The 22,961-nt window shown below is 36.9% G+C and overlaps 1 protein-coding gene across 7 annotated transcripts in view; it reads left to right on the top strand.

Annotated features, from left to right (window-relative positions):
- NME7 (NME/NM23 family member 7) overlaps positions 1-22,961 on the top strand; it is a 267,494-nt gene that overhangs the window by 196,046 nt on the left and 48,487 nt on the right. For all 7 annotated transcript variants that reach the window (XM_024116676.3, XM_028488688.2, XM_028488687.2 and 4 more), the window contains one exon: positions 16,596-16,703. In XM_024116676.3, coding sequence (XP_023972444.1) covers positions 16,596-16,703 — 108 coding nt within the window. The remainder of the gene's footprint in view (positions 1-16,595; positions 16,704-22,961) is intronic.

Below are 22,961 nucleotides of genomic sequence, written 5' to 3'. Positions count from 1 at the left end.
ACAGTGAGAGGCCCGCGTAGCGCAAAAAAAAAAAAAAAAAAAAAAAAAAGATTGCTTCATTCCAGATTATAAGACAAAATAAAATTTCTATAATGCATGTTTAATATTTCTTTGGCAAAGAAAAGAGAATGAGGATTTTTTTTTCTTTTTAACAATGTAAATTTTGTATTTCAAGATGATAGTTTACAGTAATCCTGGGAAGAGAAAATGAATTTTGGGGGAGAATGAAGTTATCTTTTAGAATATAACTCCTGAAGAAAAAATTTTCTTTCCAAAAAAGCTATTATAGTTAAAGACTAAAGATGAGAAAAAAAGTCTTTGTACAATAAAGACTTGGGGGAGGAAAACAAGATACTTCTGAGGGCAACAACTTGAATCTGAATTATCTAGATAAAGGGATAGTCTGATTTTGAAATATTCTCATTAATAGAATAATTCAGTATATTCTGTACACAAATGAGTGGTTTTAAAATATATAACCAAGTAAATGTTGATATTGCAACTATGGTAAACAGAGTTTATTGTTTCATTTTTAAATGAGGATCTTGCCTCAAGATCATATTTAAGAATGTGAGTTATTGCATTATAGAGCAATGGAGGAGTATATATCTTAAAAATAAGTATTAGAGAAGTTAAACAAATAAAATGAAAGATCATTTACTGTAATGTGAACTCTAATGTTTACAGTGAGTTGGTCTTTTCTATGCTATGTATATTCACCATTAGATTCAATATTTCTTCAGGGAATTAGGCATGTCTTTATATCCTCACTGGAAAAGTCACTTATAAGCTTGCACTTATAAATCTAATGCCACGCTGGTGGATTGCTCCCATCTCATTTTATATTCACCACATGGTGTTTCATATCTGTGATAAAACAGTAATATTATCCTCAATCAAGGTCACAGACCAAGTCACTATCAGAGCTTTGGGATCAGTGCTTATGGTTTTTGATTCCATTCTCAGATAGGTGTGCCCTAGTTTGAAAAATTCTGATATACAAAACTATCAGTTCACAAAATAGATAAATGAAGGGTGATTACTTGCATTTCAAAAGGATCTGCTTCAGGGTTCCTTAAAATAGGCACTTCTGAAGAGTGTAATTTAGCCAAAGGGAGCTGAACTATTGGTAACCAAGAGACCTAATTTCACTGCCTATCATTAACCAGGTTAATGAAGTGTATAAATTTGGGCATGTTAGTGATTTCATTCGTTTATTCTCTCTTGCACTAAATCATTACTACTATTACTCAGTGATTCTTTTTTTTTTTAATATTTATTTATTTATTTGGCTGTGCTGGGTCTTAGTTGCGGCATGCAGGATCTTTTAGTTGAGGTATGTGGGGTCTTAGTTGCAGCATGCGGGATCTAGTTCCCTGACCAGGGATTGAACACGGGCCCCCTGCATTGGGAGTATGGAGTCTTAACCACTGGACCACCAGGAAGGTCCCCAATCAGTGGTTCTTTTATGAGCATTCTCTGTGGGTTGGATATGAAAAGGTCATAGTCCTTGTCCTTAAGGAGTTTACAGATTACAATAGTAAAACAGATGTGTGAACAAATAAGTGGAATTTTTGATGGTAGAGGCAAGCTTGCTTGTTAGGAGACCACTATGGTGGTCTCATCACAAGATGAGAGGGTGAACTGTGGCAGTTGGGGTAGACTAGGAAAGTTAAGGAAAGGATGCTTTGTTAAAGAAATAAATCCATGTGATTGACATGGATTGGCTATGGGGCCCAAGGGGGAGAGAGAGAGGAGTCTTAGGATGACTCCCACACTTTTGGCCTAGATAACTTGGTTGAGTGGTGGTGCTATTCATGAAGAGAGGGAATTTAGGAGGAGGAGGATTGGTGGGGCGGGGGAGATAATGAGATTAGTTTTGGACAAATTGAGTATAAGAGTCCTGTGGGATAACGAGGTGATGTTGGTTAGACAGTTGTACATTCCAGTTTGGAATTTAGGAAAGAGGACTGGGCTGAATTTAGGGATTAAAGAGTCCTCTGAAAATACATGATTAGTAGTGAATAGATTGCCCAGGGAGAGCCAAAAGATAAGAAGAGGGCAAAGAGAACTCTTGGCGGGAGGAATGTGTAAATAAAGGAGGCTGAGGAGGAACAGTCAGGAGGAGAACCTGGGCTGTGGTGTCACGTGGGCTGAGTAAAGGGAGAGCTTCAGGAATAAGGGAATGGTCCACAGTGCTAAAAGCTGGAGAGAAGTCACGAATGCAGAGATTCTATGACCAATTAGATTATTGGTGTCCTTTGCCAAAGCAGTTTAAGTAGAGTTGTGGGGCACAAGTTTAAAGAGTAAATGGGAGTAGAGATTATTAAGACTTCTAAAAAGGGAAGGGAAGAGATGGGGGAGTAATTAAAGATCTGTGTGTGTGTGTGTGTGTGTGTGTGTGTGTGTGTGTGTGTGATGGGAGAGACTTGAGCATTTATATAGGAGGCAGGAAAGAAGCTATTGGAAAGAGAAACATTGAAATTGTAATGGAGCAAATTTCCTGACTTAGAGTGGCCAAGGAGGGTTAATTATTAAAAGGAAAAGAAATACTTCTTCTTTTGACACTGAATAGGAGACGAGAGGATAAAATATATACATATATATGTGTGTGTGTGTGTGTGTGTGTATATATATATATATATATATAAAACTGTGGGTATAGGAATTTTAAGGAGATGATTCTTGATAATCTCAATTTTCTCTGTGAAGCAGGAAACAAAGTTGTCTGCTGAGAGAAAAGATGTAGCTAAGGATACAGGCTTGAGAATAATGGTGTACATTTGTAATGTTAGCTGTGGAGGAAAAGTGGGCAACAGACATGATTAATTGATAGGTAGATAGATAGATAGATAAGATTAGATTATAGCCTATGATGGCAGTGTGAGTAGCATGGCTAGATTGCCCTAAAGGTTATGGTCCTGTGTAGACTAAGGTCTCCTTTAGGTCAGAAAGGTTAATACTATAGATATTAGCAGTCGTGGCTCAGCTTTTAAGTAGAATGTTGCTGAGAAGTTACCCTCTGTCAAAAAAGAGAGCTACCAGTCTCTAGGTCTCCATTATCCAACATGATGGCCACTAGGCACTTACAGCTCTCAAGCACTTGAAATATGACTGGTTCAAATTGAGATGTGTTGTACAGGTGATATACACCCAGGACTTTGAAGATGTAGTATGAAATAATGTAAAACAGCTCATTAATAATTTTTATATTAATTACTCATTGGAATGATAATATTTTGGATATATAGGGTTAAATAAATTATATTATTAAAATTAATTTCACTTGTTTGTTTTTACTTTTTAATGTGGCTCCTGTTATATTTCTGTTGGACTGAGCTGCTCTTGGTAATTACAGGAGGCAGTTAGATGGTTTCGGAAGTGCTACTAACCTCAGTCTGGAATCTTAGCTGCTCATAGCAACTCTAAAGGGAATTATAGTGGACCTGGGGCAGTTTAGGAAATTAGCCTTTTGAAAAGAGTTTGCCCAAAGTGGTTGGATCTTTGACTATACCCTTTCTTTAGTGCTGGATCTAAGACTGTCCATAGAACCCGGTTATCCATATCTACAAGAGGTGAAAACCATCTGCATTGTCAGCACAATAGGGAGTTGTGAGATTCATAGGAAATACTACCTGCTTTTTAAAATGAAAAGACTATGTGAGTGCCTCATGGTTAGCTATAGTTTTAAGTTTATTTTTAACAGTATGAAGATGAGTTTATCTACTGCTGTGTGCCTCCAAGTTGGCCAGACAGCATTAGACATTTTATGGGCATTATTTCACTTAATTCAGTCTAGTAGGCTGAACCTAAGCCTTTAAGACACCAAGATATTTCCACTAACTGTTGAGATATATGTTGCTTCTGGGATCAGTAATCTTAAATTTTATAAACTCTCTGTCCTATTTTATAAATTGAAGTATACCCATACTAAGATGCTACTTCTGATGGTACTTTTATAACTTTGCTGCTATATAAGAGATTTCAGCAAGAAGACAAATTATTATAGGTGACTTTTGAGAGAGCAGTTTCAAGAGAGTGGTGGTAAAAGCCAGATGGCAAGAAGGTACTTACTAAGTAGCAGCAGGGATTGTCCTTTTGTGTAGAGATGAGGAAGAGAGATGGAACCTCAAAGTATCACTGAAAGTTCAGAGCAGGAAACAAACCAGCCTAGGGATTTTTTAAAAAGGGATTTAATAAAGGGAAGAGGTTTACAAACTCATTAGGAGGGCTGCAAGGCCCGAGTCAGGAGCTGCCGTTGGAGTTCTTGATTTTAAGGGCATTTCTGCCTCTAGAAGCCAGAAGTTGCTGCTGCTACTGCCTCCACTGCTGCCACCATCACTGACTCTCATTCCCAGGAATCTGGTGACTCAGGCACTGAGTCTGGCTACCACAGCTGCCTCGAAACACTCGTCTCCTACCTTGTCTGCCTGTGGCACCATCAGCAGAAAGATGGCCTCTGCTCACTTCTGCCTTCCAGATCTCACTGGTGGAACATAATTTGCATCAAGAACGCTAGCCAGAAGGGTGTCTGGAGAATGTAGTTTTTAGATTTCTAACTTGCAGCTAGAAGGCGGACAGAATGAAGGCTTGCGAGAGCCACTCTGCAGAATCTACCACAGCTGATTTACGTTGCTTATTCTGAACCGTTTGTAAAGAACATAAACTTCTTGAGACGAGGGAGAAGAATTTCTGAGCCAGAATATTGAAAGAATATGTGTTTTCATGCTTCAAGTAGGAAAGAGCTTGGTGGCTTTGAAAAATTGGAAGAGGTCATTGTGACTAGACCATTTCAGGTGAGGGTGGAGAGGTAAGCAGAGATCAGATCATGCAGGACTGTATAGCTTAGGTTAAAATTTTTGGATTTTCTCTGAAGAGGGAAAGCATCAGAGGGTGTAAGGTAGGAAAATGGTATAACTCAACTTATGATTTATAAAGGCCACCCTGACTATTTTGTGGAGAATATATTTATCAACAGCAGTGGAATCTAGGAGACTAGATAAACCAGGAAGGAACCAATAGTCTAGGTACGAGAATGTGGTGGCAGAGTGAAGATAGAAAGTAGACTGATATAGGCCATATTTCAGCATTTGTAATGACGGGATATGGCAAGGAATTGGGTGTTAGAGATGCCAGGAATGGGTCCCAGCTATTTCATTATTTTATTCCTTTAGAGGGGTTTCTGAGTATAGAGCTGTACGTTTCTTTAGGAAAGTAGAGAAAGATTGAGCGGCAGTTATTTTATCAGGGTGTGGTAGACTGTGCAGGACACTTTTTTTGTAGGGGGGAGACTGAGAATGGCTCTCAAGTTTCTCAGTAGTTATGTGTCTATACAGGCATACCTTGTTTTATCGTGCTTCACTTTATTGTACTTTGCTAACATTGTGGGGGTTTTTTTTGTTAGTTTTAACAAACCAAAGATTTGTGGCAACTGTGCCACAAGCAAGTCTAACAGCACCATTTTTCCAATAGCATTGGCTCACTTCTTGTCTCTCTGTTACATTTTGGCAATTCTCTCAATATTTCATATGTTTCATTACTGTTACGTTTGTTATAGTGATCTGTAACCAGTGATCTTTGATGTTACTATTACAGCTTGCTGAAGGCTCAGATAGTGGCTAGCATTTTTGGCAATAGATTATTTTTTAATTAAGGTATGTTCATTTTTTTAGACACGATGCTATTGTACACTTAATAGACTACAGTATATTGTAAACATAACTTTTATGTCCACTGGGAAATCAAAAAATTCATGTGACTCGCTTTATTGTGATACTCATTCTATTGTGGTGGTCTGGAATCAAACCCACAATATCTCCCGGTAATGCCTGTACTTCAAAGGTTAAATCCCCTATAATGCAGTGTTTGGGAACAACAGAAAAGCACTAGGAAAATGTTTACCAAAAGGAATTTCATTTTCCTCTATACTAATGTTTATGTTCTCAGACTTTACTTCCATAAGCAAGTCCTTGTGGTTTTTGCCAAAATGCGAAGTAATTCACATAAAAAGCAAGCAAAAAGATTTGCCCAACAATTTAAAAAGAGTAGAACCAGGGGATCATCATTTTACATTTAAAAATAATACCTCTGTCAAATGAGAGTTTATTTCAGCCAGAGCCTATTACTGACTGCAGTAGCAAACAGCTCATTAAGAGGCAGTGATTACTATGACATGTGGTCTGCTGAAACCTAGTGGAAAAGATAGGATTGAATTGTCTAAATGTTTCACCTGAAATTACATTTAATTATGACCGTCTTCAGGTTCTATAAATTTACATTACAGCTAATTTCTACTTAATTAAAGGTGAGATGTGAAGCTTGTCAGAGTTCACAAGCCAGATTTTAATGATTCCTCATATAAATAATTCATGCGGTCTCCAGAGCTAACAAGATAAGAGTATTTACTGTGAATTCTCCAGTAGCTCATTCAATGAAACTAATACATAAGTAGTTGAGTTCAATTTTGTAGTTCCTCTTTCTGAATCCTATGCGTAGGTTCTAGAAGGATCCTTAGACTTACAGAAAGTAGCCGTTGGATCTCTTCTCTCGTTTCCTTTCCTACTTCCAATTCCTTCCAGTGTTTCATTATCTTCTTTTAGTTGTGAATTAGTTTGATATTGCTCTTCTCCCAGAAATATAAAACTGTAACTGCATTAGTTAATACAAAGTTGCATGTAACTGGGAAAAATGGTTGGAGGATAAGCTTTGGTAAAATATTTTTGGAGTACCAGAGGAGTCAAGAAGAAGACTTAGCATGTATTTTTTAATATTATAGGACTCTGCCAAGGGGTACCAGTAATGGCTAGAAACATGAATGTTTACTGTTTTAATTATAGTGGTTGCTTCATTGGCCTTTGATATTAAATTCTGTTACCCTTGTTGCCTATAAAATGAAGGCAATGATTGTGACATGATTTTTTGTTTTGTTTCACAGCTCCTTTAGGATTGCTAAGACTGGAGCCATGCTAGTTCCTCTGTTAAGATTTATTCACTTATCTGTATCACTGCTAACATGGTTATCCTATAGATTAGGCAAGACATCTTTTCCTTTTACTTAGAATTTTCCCAAAATTAGGCTAATGACCAGGTGTGATTCTGTACCATGTGTCACTCATTATGTAAATATATTCTAAGGTTGATCACAAAGTTGTCTTTCTTCAAATTTCCATAATCAGTAAATTTTACAAATCTCTTCCAAATTTAATTCATTTCTTAAATGGAAGGTCATTTTCATTCTTGCATATCTCTCCTGTATCATGGAGAACTGAAACAGAATAGCTTTCCAAGGAAGCAGTTTGTTTTCTTTGTCCAGACATATTTTATCGGTCTGATAGACCTATTATTCAGTAAACAATAATATTCTTTATAATGCACACAGTAATAGAATAGCTATATAAACTTTCTCATCTTTGTTTTCAGTGTCCTGCTAATTACCATTCTACTTAGTGCATTTTTTTCCTCCATGTCTTAGATTTAGAGGTCATTCTCTAAGCCAGATTTCTTCCTCCCCCTACAGGATTACCCGAGCAGAATTTTTAGTACTTAAAATGAGCTGTTCAATAACCAAGCATTTGACTTGACGGAACTGAGAAGGCAAGGTTGTAGTGGGGGATGGGTATGCCAGGAATTTGGTAGAGTTTGAAAGGCTTCTGACCTTTTAAGTACAAATAAATATTGCTCTTTAAAGAGTCTTATTTTCTCAGCATAACCCCTCACTTATTAATATTGTGGTAACTTCAAAATTATTTCTCATATTAAATTTAAATTGCATCTTTGGTACTTTTGTTGCTTTTATCTACCCAGTACTCCTCTCTGCTTCGTAATGGGAGTGGGTCTGTGCACAGTAGGATGACTTTCACCATACAATACAAGGAGCCAGAGGAGCATGGATCTATTGGGAATAATTAGGGAAAATCTGCCAGGAAAGGAAGGGGGGAGATGATCCATGGAGGATTTTTCTAGGCTTTAAACATTTCAGTATTTTTTTACTTATATAGGCATATTTGATATTTTACAATGGTCAAAACCAAAGCAAATGTATTACCTTTTTAAAGCAGATGATCCAAAATGAAAGCCTAAATTTTAACAACAGAGGTAAGAAAATACTTGTTGTTCTATTCTTTATCATTATCATTTACCTAAACAAAATACATTATACATGTAAAACTACTTCATATTTTCTGAGGTTTGTTTATAGATTAGTATTATCGAATCTGAATGTCTTATTACTTGATTATTTAAACTTTTACCTTTATTCTAAAACTATCATTAATATTCTTGAAAAATGTTATATATTTATTAAAAGATACATGACTATTTGGTTGGATCATCTTCGACATATATCAAAATATACCGTTCTTTATCTCTTTAAGAACTCTCATCTTACTTTCCTTTTAATTCTAAGTCTACATTAATAAAACTAATAGCCATTATCTATTGATTGTTCACCATATGACAGACACTGCTCTAAATACTTTTACTTACTCTAATTCTCACAACAACATCATAGTTAAGTCTAGTTAAGTCCTATTTTTATCCCTGTTTTGCAAATGAAAACCTTACAACAGGCAGAAAGGTTAAGCAACGTGGCATGGCCACACAACTAGTAAGTGACAGAGGTCAAATTCAAATCCAGAGAGCCTTCCTTCACAGCCCTTATTCTTCATTCTGCTCCATCCTGGCTCCTTAAATAGAAGTTTGTCATTTTATGTCAGTCAAAAAATATTTAGCAAACGTTTTATGTGTGCTCATAATAAGGCATAGACTATTAAGGAAGTTTTATATTGTGTTAAAGGGTTGAGAGTCTAATGGAAACTTACTGAAATAGCCACACAGAAAAACTATATGAATTGCAATTCAGGGGTTACAATAGGAGCATAAATTCCTATAGGAGCAGTGGGAAATGAAGGATTACTCTGGAAGGAATTCAATTTTTAGACACAAAATGATAGCAGCTAATATGAATTGAAGGTAACTTACTGAGTTTGGGGAAATGGAAATGTCAGTAAGATGAGTTTTCATCAGTGTGGCAGATAACCATATGTGCCCATCATTCCCTGCTTTTCTAATCCTTAGAAATTATGGGAGATATATTTTATCTTGTTTTATTTTAAAGAGTAAATCTCCAGCCACTCTGGAAAACAAGAAAGAGTGCCTACCATTAGCAGACCATTAACTTTGAAAGGCAAAAAGCAGGTAGGATTGGACTGTTAAAGAGAAGTATATTCTAAAGCATGCAGGAGAGGATTGCTCAGAAGGGGCAGGGAGTCTGGCTGCACATCAGCCACAGTGGATGCAATGCTGAGGAGGGACCTGGAGCCGTCAGCAGGGTGATGAGTGAGGAGACTGCATAAAGGGCAGCAGAATAAATCAGCCCTTTCCCCTTTGCTTGCTTATGCTGAGTAGAGGACAGCTGATGCTGTTAACTACAGCCCAAGGCCGGGAATGTGGGGCTTTAGCTAGAGGCAATGTGGTGGGTAGGTAGCTAGTGACACCCAGGAAAAAATGGGAAGCCCCACTTCCTTAAGAAAAACAACCAGCATACCTTGCCTGTCAGTATGTCCCTGACCTCTATTACAGGTAAACAGAAAATTCCAAACAAAGATAAAGAGCCAGGAATTACCAACCATTTGAAGTTAACCCATACCATAAAGAAGACACCAAACACAACAAACAGAATCAGTACCTAAGGAAAGCAAATTAATAGAGCTAACAAAAGGCTTTAAAATAATATAGTCAGTATCCCCAGAAAGAGAATATTGGATTCATAAAAATAATTATAGATATGAAAAACTTAAAATATAATTCTTGAAATATTAAAAATACTCAGCAAATGAGTAGAATTGTGCAGTGGACCTAGTTATAAAAACAAATTAGTGAGGTGACAGATCAAATGGAGGAATTCTCCCAGAATATAACACAAAAAGACAATTAGATGGAAAGTATAAAAGAAAAGAGAGGGGCTTTCCTGGTGGCGCAGTGGTTGAGAGTCCGCCTGCCGATGCAGGGGACACAGGTTCATGCCCCAGTCCGGGAAGATTCCACATGCCGTGAAGCGGCTGGGCCCGTGAGCCATGGCCGCTGAGCCTGCGCGTCCGGAGCCTGTGCTCCGCAACGGGAGAGGCCACGACAGTGAGAGGGCCGCGTACTGCAAAAAAAAAGAAAGAAAAAAGAAAGATAAAAAGAAAAGAGAGAGGGAAGATAGAACCAGAAGTTTCAATATCTTTTACATAGAAACAGCTAAAGGAAAGAAGAAATAAAATGGAGGAGAGAAAACAATAAAAGAAATAACAGACTGAAGTGTGTATCTCCAAATAGGATTGGACTGTTGAGTACAGAGCAGAATGACCAGTAAATGACCAATGCCTAGATAGAGAGATAATACAAAACCTTCCAGAAAAAATTAGTTACCTAAAAAGAATGGTAATCAGATTGCAATAGTCTGCAATGCCATATTTGTCATATATGCTGTATATACTGCATGTATCACATATGCATGTGCATGTGTGCATGTCTGTGTGTGTATGTTTGTATGTATGTAATTAGTAGATGCTGTGAAGGGCCACTCAGATTCCCCTCTGCCCTTCAGGACTGCAATGCCCATTTCCCAGCTCTGGAAGTGTTGGCTGCTGACTGTAATACAATAAGTCCCTCTCCAGAAATTTCTCTCTGCCAAAGAAAGTCATCTGCCCAAGGACATGCCCCCTTCCCTGGAATGGCATATGTCCAGTGACTTGTCAATTTAGAGAGATAAAGGTCTGACCCCTTTACTTCAACTGAGGACAACTCTGAAGCTTCAGAGCTTCTTGTAGGATGATCTGGGGCAACTGCTGTAACTGCATTGAACTTCAACTTCTCTCTCTGCCTAGTCCTGTTTTCCTCACTTCCCCACAGTAAACTTCCCTGAAGCCACTCCCCAACGAACTTCCTGCATGCAAATCTCCACCTCAGAGTTGGTTTCCCGGAGAAATGCAACCTGTGACAATATTCTTTTCCACTCCCCATGAGACATTCACTATAATTGACTATGTATTAGGATGCAAAGAAAATCTCAACAAATTCCTTCAAAAGAAGCACAAAGAGACTGCCTTCTCTGACCACAGTACAACACCCACCCACCGCCTACACACACACGAACATCTTCTGAGTTCAAGTGGTGTGCATGTAGCAGACACCTACAAGAAAATAATATTTCAGTGAACATGGTGAGTTCCAAATAAAAGTGGGTAGAGAATAAGTTCTTATGAAGCAGTTTAATCAAAGTGAGTCACTTTTAAGTTTTCCCCCTAATCTGAAACAATAAGGAAAGGAAAATAAGTACTCACCTTTCATTCACCTTTCATAATTTTACAAAGTACATCTTTTTTCACAGAATAGCAGCTTACCACCACATAAGTAGAGTAGGTGTTTAATATTGGGTACTTCATTCCCAGGAAAATTATGGAGAACAGAATGAAAGTAATGAATATGAAATAAAATATAAAGTCATCCTTATTTCCTAGTTTATCAAAATGTTTTTCTTAAACTTGATACACTTATAACTGACATTTGATAGAAACCTTGTAAGACTTAAGTAAATAAATAAACCCATGCCTTTAAAATTGCTTAAGTGATGGAATCACAGGTGTGAATGCTGCTCAGCATCCTTGCACCATACACTACACCTGTCATAATTTTTGGTGATTTCCATATTCATACGGGTAATCCATTCCATACGTTACTTTTCCATCTGTTGTCCTCCTTTCTTCTAACCTTCTTGCCCTCCACCTGACCTCAGCCATGGTTATATCTTAAAACTGGTCATTATAAATATCTATAACCCCCTCTCTGTGCACCTCCAGTAATTCCAATTTCAAGTATCCTATCTCTTAACTTTCCAGCTCACTTCTTATAACACACCGATTTCCATAATCATCCCATCCCACTAGGAGATCTAATCCATTGATCTACCTTTTCATTGTCTCTAACCCCCCCTCCACCCCCCAGGGCCTCACTTACTTTCATCCTCAATTAAAATTCTTTTTGTCTAGCATTATCATTGTTTCCTTACATACACTTTCAACCCCCTTACCCCTCTCTCACTTTGTTGTTTTCTCTTGGTAAAACCCCAGCCCTCATTAAATTCAGCTTTCTACCTAACCTTTGCCTGCACCCATGACTGGAGAACACTCAGCTGTCCTGAACGATCTCCCTTTACCTTCGTGATCATTAACCTCAAGAGGGCCCTTAGTGCTGCTGAGCAGTCACATTCATTTTTCTAGTCCGTTCACTCTTCTGTTCTCTTAAAATGTCTCGTACCTCCTTTTCTGTCCTCAGATCCCCAAAACCTCTTCCCCATCCTTCCTCTCAGCTGGTGACAATCTTGCTGACTTTTTCACTGGAAAATAGAATGAGTCAAAAAAATAAAGTCTAGAGGGAACTTTAGAGATGTTCTATATCTTGTTTAAGATGGTGGTTGCTGAGTATATACATTTGACAAAATTCATGGGGCAGTGCACTTAAAACCTATGCATGCTTTCACATGTAAGTCATATCTCAATAAAAACTAAAAATAGAGAAAGAACTTCCATAAGTTCCAGCCACTACATAAACCCACATAGCTATAACTGGGCCCATTTACTGTCTTGATGCTCAGGGTGAATGTTCCACACTCTTAGATATAAGGCCAACTCCTCTACTTAGTCACTTGCTTCCATCACTCCAGCAATTCTCTCTTCGCCTTTCTGTTTCATTAGTTTTTCCCTTTGTTGGATGATCCCTATCAGCCTGGAAAGATATTATTATTTCTCCCACTTTAAAACAGCATACCCTCCCCATCAAAAACAAAAAACAAAAAACCCTCTCTTTTTTTTTTTTATATCTTTATTGGAGTATAAGCTTTACAATGTTGTTAGTTTCTGTTGTGCAACAAAGTGAATCAGCTGTAAGTATACATATATCCCCATATCCCCTCCTTCTTGAGCCTCCCTCCCACCCTCCCTATTCCTCCCCTCTAGGTTGTCACAAAGCATTGAGCTGATCTCCCTGTGCTATGCAGCAGCTTCCCACTAGCCATCTATTTTACATTTGGTAGTGTATATATGTCAGTGCTACTCTCTCACTTTGTCCCAGCTTCCCTGTCCTCCCCTGTGTCCTCAAGTCCGTGCTCTACATCTGCGTCTTTATTCCTGCCCTGCCACTAGGTTCATCAGTACCATTTTTTTATATTCCATATATGTGCATTAGCATACGGTATTTGTTTTTCTCTTTCTGACTTAACTTCACTCTGTATGACAGAATCCAGGTCCATCCACCTCACTACAAATAACTCAGTTTCGTTCCGTTTTATGGCTGAGTAATATTCCATTGTATATATGTGCCACATCTTCTTTATCCATTCATCTGTCGATGGACACTTGGATTGCTTCCATGTCCTGGCTATTGTAAACAGTGCGGCAATGAACACTGTGGTATATGTCTCCTTTTGAATTATGGTTTTCTCAGGGTATATGCCCGGTAGTGGAATTGCTGGGTCATATGGTATTTCTATTTTTAGTTTTTTAAGGAACTTCCATACTGTTCTCCTTAGTGGCTGTATCAATTTACATTCCCACCAACAGTGCAGGAGGGTTCCCTTTCTCCACACCCTCTACAACATTTAATGAAAAACCCTCTCTTGATTCGACTTCTCTTTCCAGTTACTGCTCCATTTTTCTCCTCCCCTTTGCAGTAAAATTCCTCAACGTAGTTGCCGGTATTCACTTTTGCCCGTTCTTCCGCTCTCATTCTCTCTTGAAACCACAATAATAAGTCTTTAGCGTTTCTCCACTCCTCTGAAACTGCTCTCATCAAGGATATCAGTGACTCCACGTGGTCTACGTGGTGTAGTGGTCAGTTCTCAGTCTTTAACCCTATGTGACTTTTTTTTTTTTTTAAATTTCTTTTCTTTTTGGCTGCGTTGGGTCTTGCTGCGTGCGGGCTTTCTCTAGTTGTGGCGAGTGGGGGCTGTTCTTCTTCATTGAGGTGCGTGGGCTTCTCATTGCTCTGGCTTCTCTTGTTGTGGAGCACGGGCTCTAGGCACGCAGGCTCAGTAGTTGTGGTTCACAGGCTCTAGAGCACAGGCTCAGTAGTTGTAGCACACAGGCTTAGTTGCTCTGTGGTATGTGGGATCTTCCCGGACCAGGGATTGAACCTGTGTCCCCTGCATTGGAAGGCAGATTCTTAACCACTGCGCCACCAGGGAAGTCCTAACCCTATATGACTTAACATTTGACACTGCTGATAACTCTCTGTTCTTGACATTTTTCTTCACTGTCTTCTAGGAAAGGATGCTGCTGCATTTCTTCTTACCAAGCTGGCCATTCCTTCTCAGTCTTCTTTGTTCATCTCTCCTCATCTTCTTGACTTTTTAATGACATGGTGTCCCTGTGCTTCCTCTCCTTTGTTTACACTCACTACCTTCATGATCTCATCTAACCTGTAACTTTACGTACCATATATATATGCTATTGACCCCCAAATTGTTATTTACAGTGTGGAACACTCCTCTGAACTCTAGACTCAGCCAGTCATGTATTTGACACCTTCACTTGGATGTCTAATAGGCAACCCAAACTTAATGTATTCAAAACCAAAATCTGGGGGACTTGCCTTACCAGATGAAGACTTATTATAAAGTTATAATAACTAAGACAGTATAGATGTAAAAATAGACAAAAAGTCCAATGGAATCGAATAGCAAACCAAGAAACAGACCCATACATCCAGGGAAACCTTTTATATAACAGAGCTATCATTGGAGATTGCGGGGGAAGGAGAGAAATAACTCAATAAATGGTGCTAGGGCAATTAAATATCCATATGGGAAAAATGAAAATGGACATCTTCCTCACATGATAGCCAAAGTCAGTTCTAGGTGGATCAAGAACTTAATGTGGAAGGCAAAAACTTTGAAGATTTTAGAAGACAATAGAGATGAGTATCATTATGCACTTGGAGTAGGGAATAATTCCTTAAGAAACAAAAAGCACAAATCGTAAATGAAAAAATTGATAAATTTAATTTCATTAAATTTTAGTATTTCTGGTCATCAGAAAACAAAAAGAAAACTCAAAGACAAGCTACATATTGGGAAAAGATATTTGCACCATATATAACTGACAAAAAATTAGAATTCAGAAGGTATTAATAATAACAAAAAGAAAAAGAATAACCCAATAGAAAAATGGAAAAAAGTCAAGAATAGGTCTTTTAAAGAAAAGGATATGTATGAAAAGACACTCAATTTCTTAAGTTATCAAGGAAATTCGTACTAACACAATGAGATACCATTTCACACTTGCCTAATGGCAAAAGTAAAAAGTCAGCCACTATCAAATGCTGGCTTTGATATGGATAGTGGGAATTCTTGTGCATTGATGGTTGAGGGCAAATTGTTACAGCCATTTAAGAAAATAGTCTGACAGTACTTAGCAAAACTGAATATGTGTGTGCCCCCAAGATTCCAGAAAAACTCTTGCACATATGCACCATGTACAAGAATTCTTATAGCAGAATTGTTTGTGATTGTGTGTGTGTGTGTGTGTGTGTGTGTGTGTGTGTGAGCGTGAGCATGTGTGAGCTAGAGAGGGAGGTGGGAGGACAGAGAGGTAGGGAGAGAGAGAGAAGAAATTAATTGAATGTCAATCATCTGGAAAATGAATAAAGTATGCTCTATCATACATTGGAATATATATGGTAATAAAAACAAATGAATTAACAGTTACACATATTTGCATGGACAAATATGAAAAACAATGCCTTGAAAACTAAGTAAAACAAGGGAATATTTAAGTAAAATTTATATTAATGGTAACCTCTGGGTGGAGATAGGGATGGGATGAAATGAAGATGGAGCACACCGGGGCCTTGAAAGTTATTGTAATATTATTTTAATTCAGCTTAATAATAGGTGCACAGGTATTTGTTTCATTATTATTTTTAAATATGTGCAGTAAATGCCTTTTTTGTATGTATATTTCAAAATTAAAATAGGATTTTAGAAAATTTTTAACTTAGAAAAACAAAGACTATTAAGTAGATCATTGATACTCCCACATCTTCAATTTTTTTAACCTCTTGTTTCTTTTACCCAAAATTTTATGAGTTATTTGTAACCATTTTTTTCCCTTAAATGTGAGATAGCACTAAACTGATACAACTGTAACATTTTAAAGTCTTTTGCAATCAGTGCCGTCAAACTAGTTCATTTTAAATTAAATTGTTAGGATCTCTATTGTCTTTATAAAATACAAGTCTTTCACAGTAATGAACTGGGTTCATATTTATGTGATTCCCATAATCTGTTGATAAAAAGAGATATAATTATTATTGCCCTCAACATAGATTACAGTGGACTTTACATTGGGCCAGAGAAAAAGCTTTATGAGTGAACTGAGAATTTTCATTGCTCAGTTTTCATGCATTCATCCTGTTTCCAGGAAGAATCACCAACAATGTATACATGTACATGCAATGAATAATTAATGAAAGTATTTCATACAGCTGATGATTTTTTTTTTAAATTGACACTACATGGCTGACTTTAATCTATATGTGAATGTGTATTTATTTAATAGGAAATTGCCCGGCATTTACGCCCTGGAACCCTCCGAGCAATCTTTGGTAAAACTAAGATCCAGAATGCTGTCCACTGTACTGATCTGCCAGAGGATGGCCTATTAGAGGTAAGATAAAGAAGGGTAAGCATCCTATTTATATTTCAAACTGATAAATAATCTCAGCAGGTCTAGTGTGTAAGGAACCTTTTAATACTCTTGGATTACAATGTTCTTTGGCCATCTGATAACTTCAGATTGCAACTTTAAAAGACCAAATTGTAGGATGCTGTAGTAATGGGGTAGTCTTCAAAGAACTAAGGTATTTTTCTGATTGGCATATAGTATGGTTTAAAAACTTAAAAAGTAAAAAGCTATAACATTGATTAAATAATGTGAAATTTATTTAAAAATCAGGTAAAAACACCATTACCTTAGGTTTCTAGTCATGAGATTTATCAATGAAATTGTGCAATGTGATAGCATTAAAAGTAATAGCTACCATTTTAACTTAGAAAAACAAAGACTATTTTAACTTTTTATATACCAGGTTCTGTAATAAATATGATAAATGCTTTATATAAATTATTTTTTTAATCTCCACAGCAACTCTAATAGGTTGGCATTATCATGTCTGTTTTATCAGAAAAGTGAAATTGAGACTCAGAGAGGTTACGTAACATCCTCAAATCAAACAGTTAATAGAGGATGAGGCCATATTTTGACTTCTCATCTGTGTAATTAACATAACATAATTAACATAACATAACATAATTAACATAATTAACATAAGAAACAATGAAAAGAATTATAAGAAGATATAAGTGAAAAATTGGTGTGGTTTGGAATTCAGAAAATCACTTCACAGCCAAGGGAAGGAGACCTTAAAGAAAAGATTGATACTTTTAACTTCTTATAGTTTAACTTCTTATAGTTTTGTGTCAGGAGGAGCTAAATGAAATTAAAAGACAACTGATAAATTTAAGTGATTAAAGCATGAATGACAGAAAAATGATTGATATCCTTAATACATATTTATTTTAGTGAGTAATATGTTTTATATCAAATCTATCAGTCTTTTTTTTTTGTATCATTAAAGCCTTTCCCAATATTTCGTTTTCATTTTCTTGCACTGAAATATTCAACTAGCCTGGAATTAATTTGCTGAATGGTATGAGGTATGGATCTAGTCAGCTGTCACAACATTGCTTATTAAATCCTTTTTTCTTTCCTTGTTATTTCTTATTTATTGAATACTTATATACACCTGTGCCTGTTTCGAACTTTCAATTTTATTGTTGGTCTGTGCCAGCAAAATACTATTTTTATTATGTAGTTTATACTTTTAAAAAGTTTTCTTGGTTATTCTCTTAAATTTATTCCTCCAAATGAACTTTACATGAGTTTACCAAGTTCTTTAATGTAGCAGTCCCCAACCTTTTTCGGCACCAGGGACCGGTTTAGTGGAAGACAATTTTCCCATGGACTGTGCGCAGGGGAGGGGGAGGATGGTTCAGGCTGTAGGGCGAGTGATGGGGGGCGATGGTTCAGGCGGTAATGCGAGCTCTGAGTAGTGACGGGGAGCGGCAGATGAAGCTTTGCAGGCTTGCCCACCGTCCACCTCCTGCTGTGCGGCCCGGTTCCTAACAGGCCTCGGACAGGTACCGGTCCATGGGCCAGGGGTTGGGGACCCCTGCCTTAACCCACCCCCACAAGATGCCAATGGAACCTTGACTGACATTACAGTATGTTTATAAATTAATGTGGGTGTGACATAACTATAATAATAGTTCTCCAACTGCATATATGGTATGCCTTTTCTTTTATGCCTCTTTTTTTATATGGATCTTAGACATATAACCTCTTAAATTTATTTCTATGAGTTTTTGTTTTAATTGCTATAAAGAGTGACTTTGCTAGCTCCATTAAGATTTTCTGTTATAATCCAAGATGTTAATCTGCTAAAATCTTATCCAAACTGCACCGTAGTATGAAATGTAGACATGCATGCTTCTGAAACATAAAAATGTAACAAATTTTATTTTTATTACACAAAGGATTAAATGTTTACTTTATACTTTAACCTATTTTATAAATATTCCCTTTACCTTCTGATAACTTAGGACCTATAGGTGAGGCTTGAATTCAGACTTGTTGTTCAGTGAAATTGAAAAATTATTAACCATGAATTTTATGCCCATTAAAAAATGTTACTGAAGGCATGCCTGTGATTTTGCTCATACAGTTTGAAATAGATTATTACTGCCTGCAGTTTACAGAGCCATTTACTAAATGATTAAAATCTTTCTAACCAAACTGCACAGGAGATTTAATTGCAAATTAATGCCTGTGTGGTTCAGAGAATTAATCAAAAAACGGAAGTTGGAGCTCCAACAGCCTCCTTTCACCTTGCTGATGATTCATACTTGATGTGCCCTGGAATAAGTCACTTTCCATGCCTCCCTTCTCTTATCAATAAAATGGAATTAAGAGTGCTGATACCATCAAGGGATGTTCTGTTAGTTAGGGATTAACTATTTGCAGATTATCATTTAGCTTTAAATGGTAAAATTTTATTAAAACAAAACAAAACACTATGAGGCCCAAAGAGTTATCTGCTCATAGGTTTTTAAAGTGAAATTTAAAGTGACACAAAGACAAGCTCTCTGATCAGGGAAGCACTTTGTACTTAGATCTACTATTCATTAAAGGAACATCCTTTAGATGTAGAGTGACCATGAAATGTATTGCCCAATTTAGAATTAATCAGCCAGGATGTTAGGACAAAAGGTATAAACAAGAACTGTCATCAGCACACTGGTGTCATGGGTTCCCTAATTATATGGCAAGAAGGGAAAGAAGGGAGCAACCTACTTCTCCTTTTTCTCATGTGATGTTTACTGACCTAGGTTTTTTGTGTCATATGTGTAGAGCTCAGAAAGTATGGTTTCCATTTATATTTTGTCACCATCCATGATTTTATTTACTTATTCTTACAGCAAACAGTTATAGAGTGTGTTTTACTTGCTAACATTGTGATAGGATTTCAAAATCAAGCAAGGTATTTCCTCTGTCCTCAGTGAGCTCACAAAGTTTTAGAGGTCAAGGATCTTAGCATGAATATTGAAATCTGATTTCATTAGATGCTGCTGTTGTGACACAGCCACTTTTGTGGTTATAGGGAAAAATGACAGCATCTGTATAGTATGAGACATTCTAAGATGTTATTTCTCTGGTAACATGCACTGAGACTCTATTGGTGGTAATTATGAAGATATTAAATTTGTGCTTTAGAGAAAGCATTAATGGAAAAAAATGTTTAGCTTAACTTGTAATAAAGAAATATTCGTTTTCCACTAATGGAAAAGAATTTTTAAAGTATCAGTGCCCACTTCTGGTAAGGTTACAGTAAAATAGATACCCTCATATTGCTGGTGAAAACTATGTGGCAGCAGGTATTGAAAGCCATGGGGTTTTTCCATACATGTCGTCCCAGAATTTTACTTCTTAGAATCTCACCAAAGGAGTAGGAATAGCAGCAGGACTACTAAATGGAAAGTTTTCTGCTCAGGTGTTCATATAAGAAATATTTGTGGTAATTAAAATTGGAAATAGGATGCATTTCTAAAGATATATCTGACGTTCTTTCCTCTGATTAGGCTTCCATGACACCCATAGTCTGCATCGGAGGTTCATCTGTGTGTTTTCATAGCACTTTGCTTTCCTCTAATACAGTAGTGTAGTCAAGAGTCAACAGAGATCTGTACTCCAGGGTGAGTTACTTATTTCACTGTGCCTAGGATTCCTCATTCTGTAAAAGGAAGATGATAGCAGTGCCTGACCTTTCAGATGGCCTGGTGTCTAGCACACAGTAACTGCTGAACAAATGATAACAATTATATGATTATTATTATTATGACAGCACACTTTGTTTGCTTATAGATATTTCCCCATGAGACTTAGTACTCATAGGGAAGAGATTCTGTCTTGCCTGGCCTATAAAAACTCTTTAATAAGTCATTTTTGAAGGAAAAGACAGAAGAGTTTGGTTAAATAAATTGTAGTTCATGTACTCAGTACAAAAGTATGTAACCCTTTTTCTTTAAGGTTGATAATGAAGACTCTGTAGCAGTGGTTTCTAGCCTTGGTTGCATGTTAGAATCACCTGAACAGTTTTTTAAATACTGATGTCCAGACCCACCTCTAAAGATCCTAATTTTTTTAAAAAGTAATTTCAAGCTTAGAATACAAAACTTTTTAAAAATAAATGTCTGGGATTAAGTTGCCAACATAATGTCCCATTTTTCTGAGTACTTCAGTGCATATTTTTAACATAAAGGGACATTTTCCTACATAACCACATCACAAGCATCTAAATTAGGAAATTAAAGTTGATAACATTACCACTATTGAATCTTCAAACTCCATTCAAGTTTTGCCAGTCAATAACCAATGGATCTTTAATAGCAAAAGGGTTCAGGTCAGAATCATGCATTGCATTTAGTTTTCCCCTTACTTTCTTACAATCTAGAGCAGTTCCTCAGATTTTCCTTGACTTTCATGACCCTGACACCTTTGAAGATAATAAGTAGAGATTCTAATTTAATTGATTCATTCATTCCTTTGCTCATCAGAAACTTTTCTAGATGGCTTCCACCTACAGTTCTAACAAGATACTGACATATTTATTTTATTGTATGGCATATATTCTTTATGCAAAGTCATTTGTTGGCTTTCCATTGTCCATGAAAATGTGTGATGCCTTTTTGATGCTGTGACTCCGCATTGGGTCTGCCTCCCCTCTATTCCCTTCAGCATTAGTCCTCCTCTCACCCATGTCACTGATGATACTTCTGAGGGTCAGTTTTACTTTCTCCTTGCTTTCTTTATCTCTCCCAAAGCTTTATTGAAAAAATATATATATTCCTTTGCCTTTCATTTTACTTCTGTAGTCTGTTCCCAGGACTGTCTTCCTCTGATTATCTTCAACACTTTACATGTACTGTAATTGAAATTCTCAAAGTTGCCTAATAGGTAGGTATATGGTAGAAAATTCAAGTATGTTTGAATTTTAAATTCTGTACACCAAAATGATACATCGGTCATTCATCCAGATTCATCAGTCATTCATCCAGATATTTACATTTTTTTTAAACTAAAAACAGCACTGGAGACATAGCAATAAACAGGGTATGCGTAGCTCTTGCCTTTATGGAGCTTGACTTCTAGGAGATAATAATCATAGTAATTGTTTTCTAGAATGATGAAAATATGGGTCTTTCCTCTGTTTTTCTTTTCCAAATGGTCTATAACTTGGTTATATCACTTCTGTGGTTGTAAAATAAAAATTTAAGAAATATATAAAATATTTAATTGTATGTATGACTAGTCAATCAAAACAAGTCTGAATTTGGATATGTAATTATTTCTGCATTGATTCTTGTTCTGGTACACTCTAGAAAAAAAGAATCAAGCATTTATCAGAAATAAACATAGGTGTATAGTGTATAAGATGATTGGACAGGCCTGGATTTCTTGGCTGTGGTTAGTGTAGGCCTTTGAACACTAATACTCATAATTTATCTTTAGTTTTAGTTTCTGTGTTGAACGAAGAGTTATGATTTTTGCTAGTACATCGTCCAAGAGGGAACAACTTGTACAAGGACAAGAGCAAATAGCTTTCTCTAAGAGATCTAAAAATAGTTTAGTAAGGCAGGGGCTTTGACCTTGACATGGAAAATGGCAAGAGATAAGGGTTGAAAAACCAGCAAGGGCCTTGTAAAGTCATATTAAGACATCTGAACTTTATCCAGAGGGCAATAGAAATGTTTTACACAGGGGATTAGCACAATCATCCCTATGTTATAGGCATCACTCTGGCTGCAGTGTGGAGAGCAAATCAAAGCAGGGTTGGGAGGGAGACAGACCAGGGAGAAGGCTATTAAGATAATTCAGGGAAAGATTCTGGTAGTCTGAACGGCTATGACAGTATGGATAGCCAGAAGCAGGAAGCGTCAAAAGACTTTTAGGGGGATAGATGTGACAGCCCCAGAGACTGACTGGATGTGAAGGATTAACACATCCAAGGAGAAGGAGACTAGATTAACTCCTATCTCCAAGTGAAGATGGTGGTACAGAGACTACCATCCTTATGATGCTAAAATTTCTGGAAACCAAAGTTTTTTCATAAGTTTGAGGGCAAAGCCTAACCTGATCCTCACTCGGTATCCACAGGGGATTGTTTCCAGGATACCAAAATCTGTGGATGCTCAAGTCCCTTATGTAAAACGGCATAGCATAATCCACCCTTCGTACCCGTGAATGCAGAACCCACATATATAATTTTTATATAACCCATTTAATGCGACTGTTCACACTGCTGCAGAA

The sequence above is a fragment of the Physeter macrocephalus genome, chromosome 4 (assembly GCF_002837175.3).
Source record: "Physeter macrocephalus isolate SW-GA chromosome 4, ASM283717v5, whole genome shotgun sequence".
Taxonomy (NCBI): Eukaryota; Metazoa; Chordata; class Mammalia; order Artiodactyla; family Physeteridae; genus Physeter; species Physeter macrocephalus.
The sequence above is the reverse complement of the archived record's forward strand: the minus strand, read 5'-3'. Positions and strand labels throughout refer to the sequence as shown.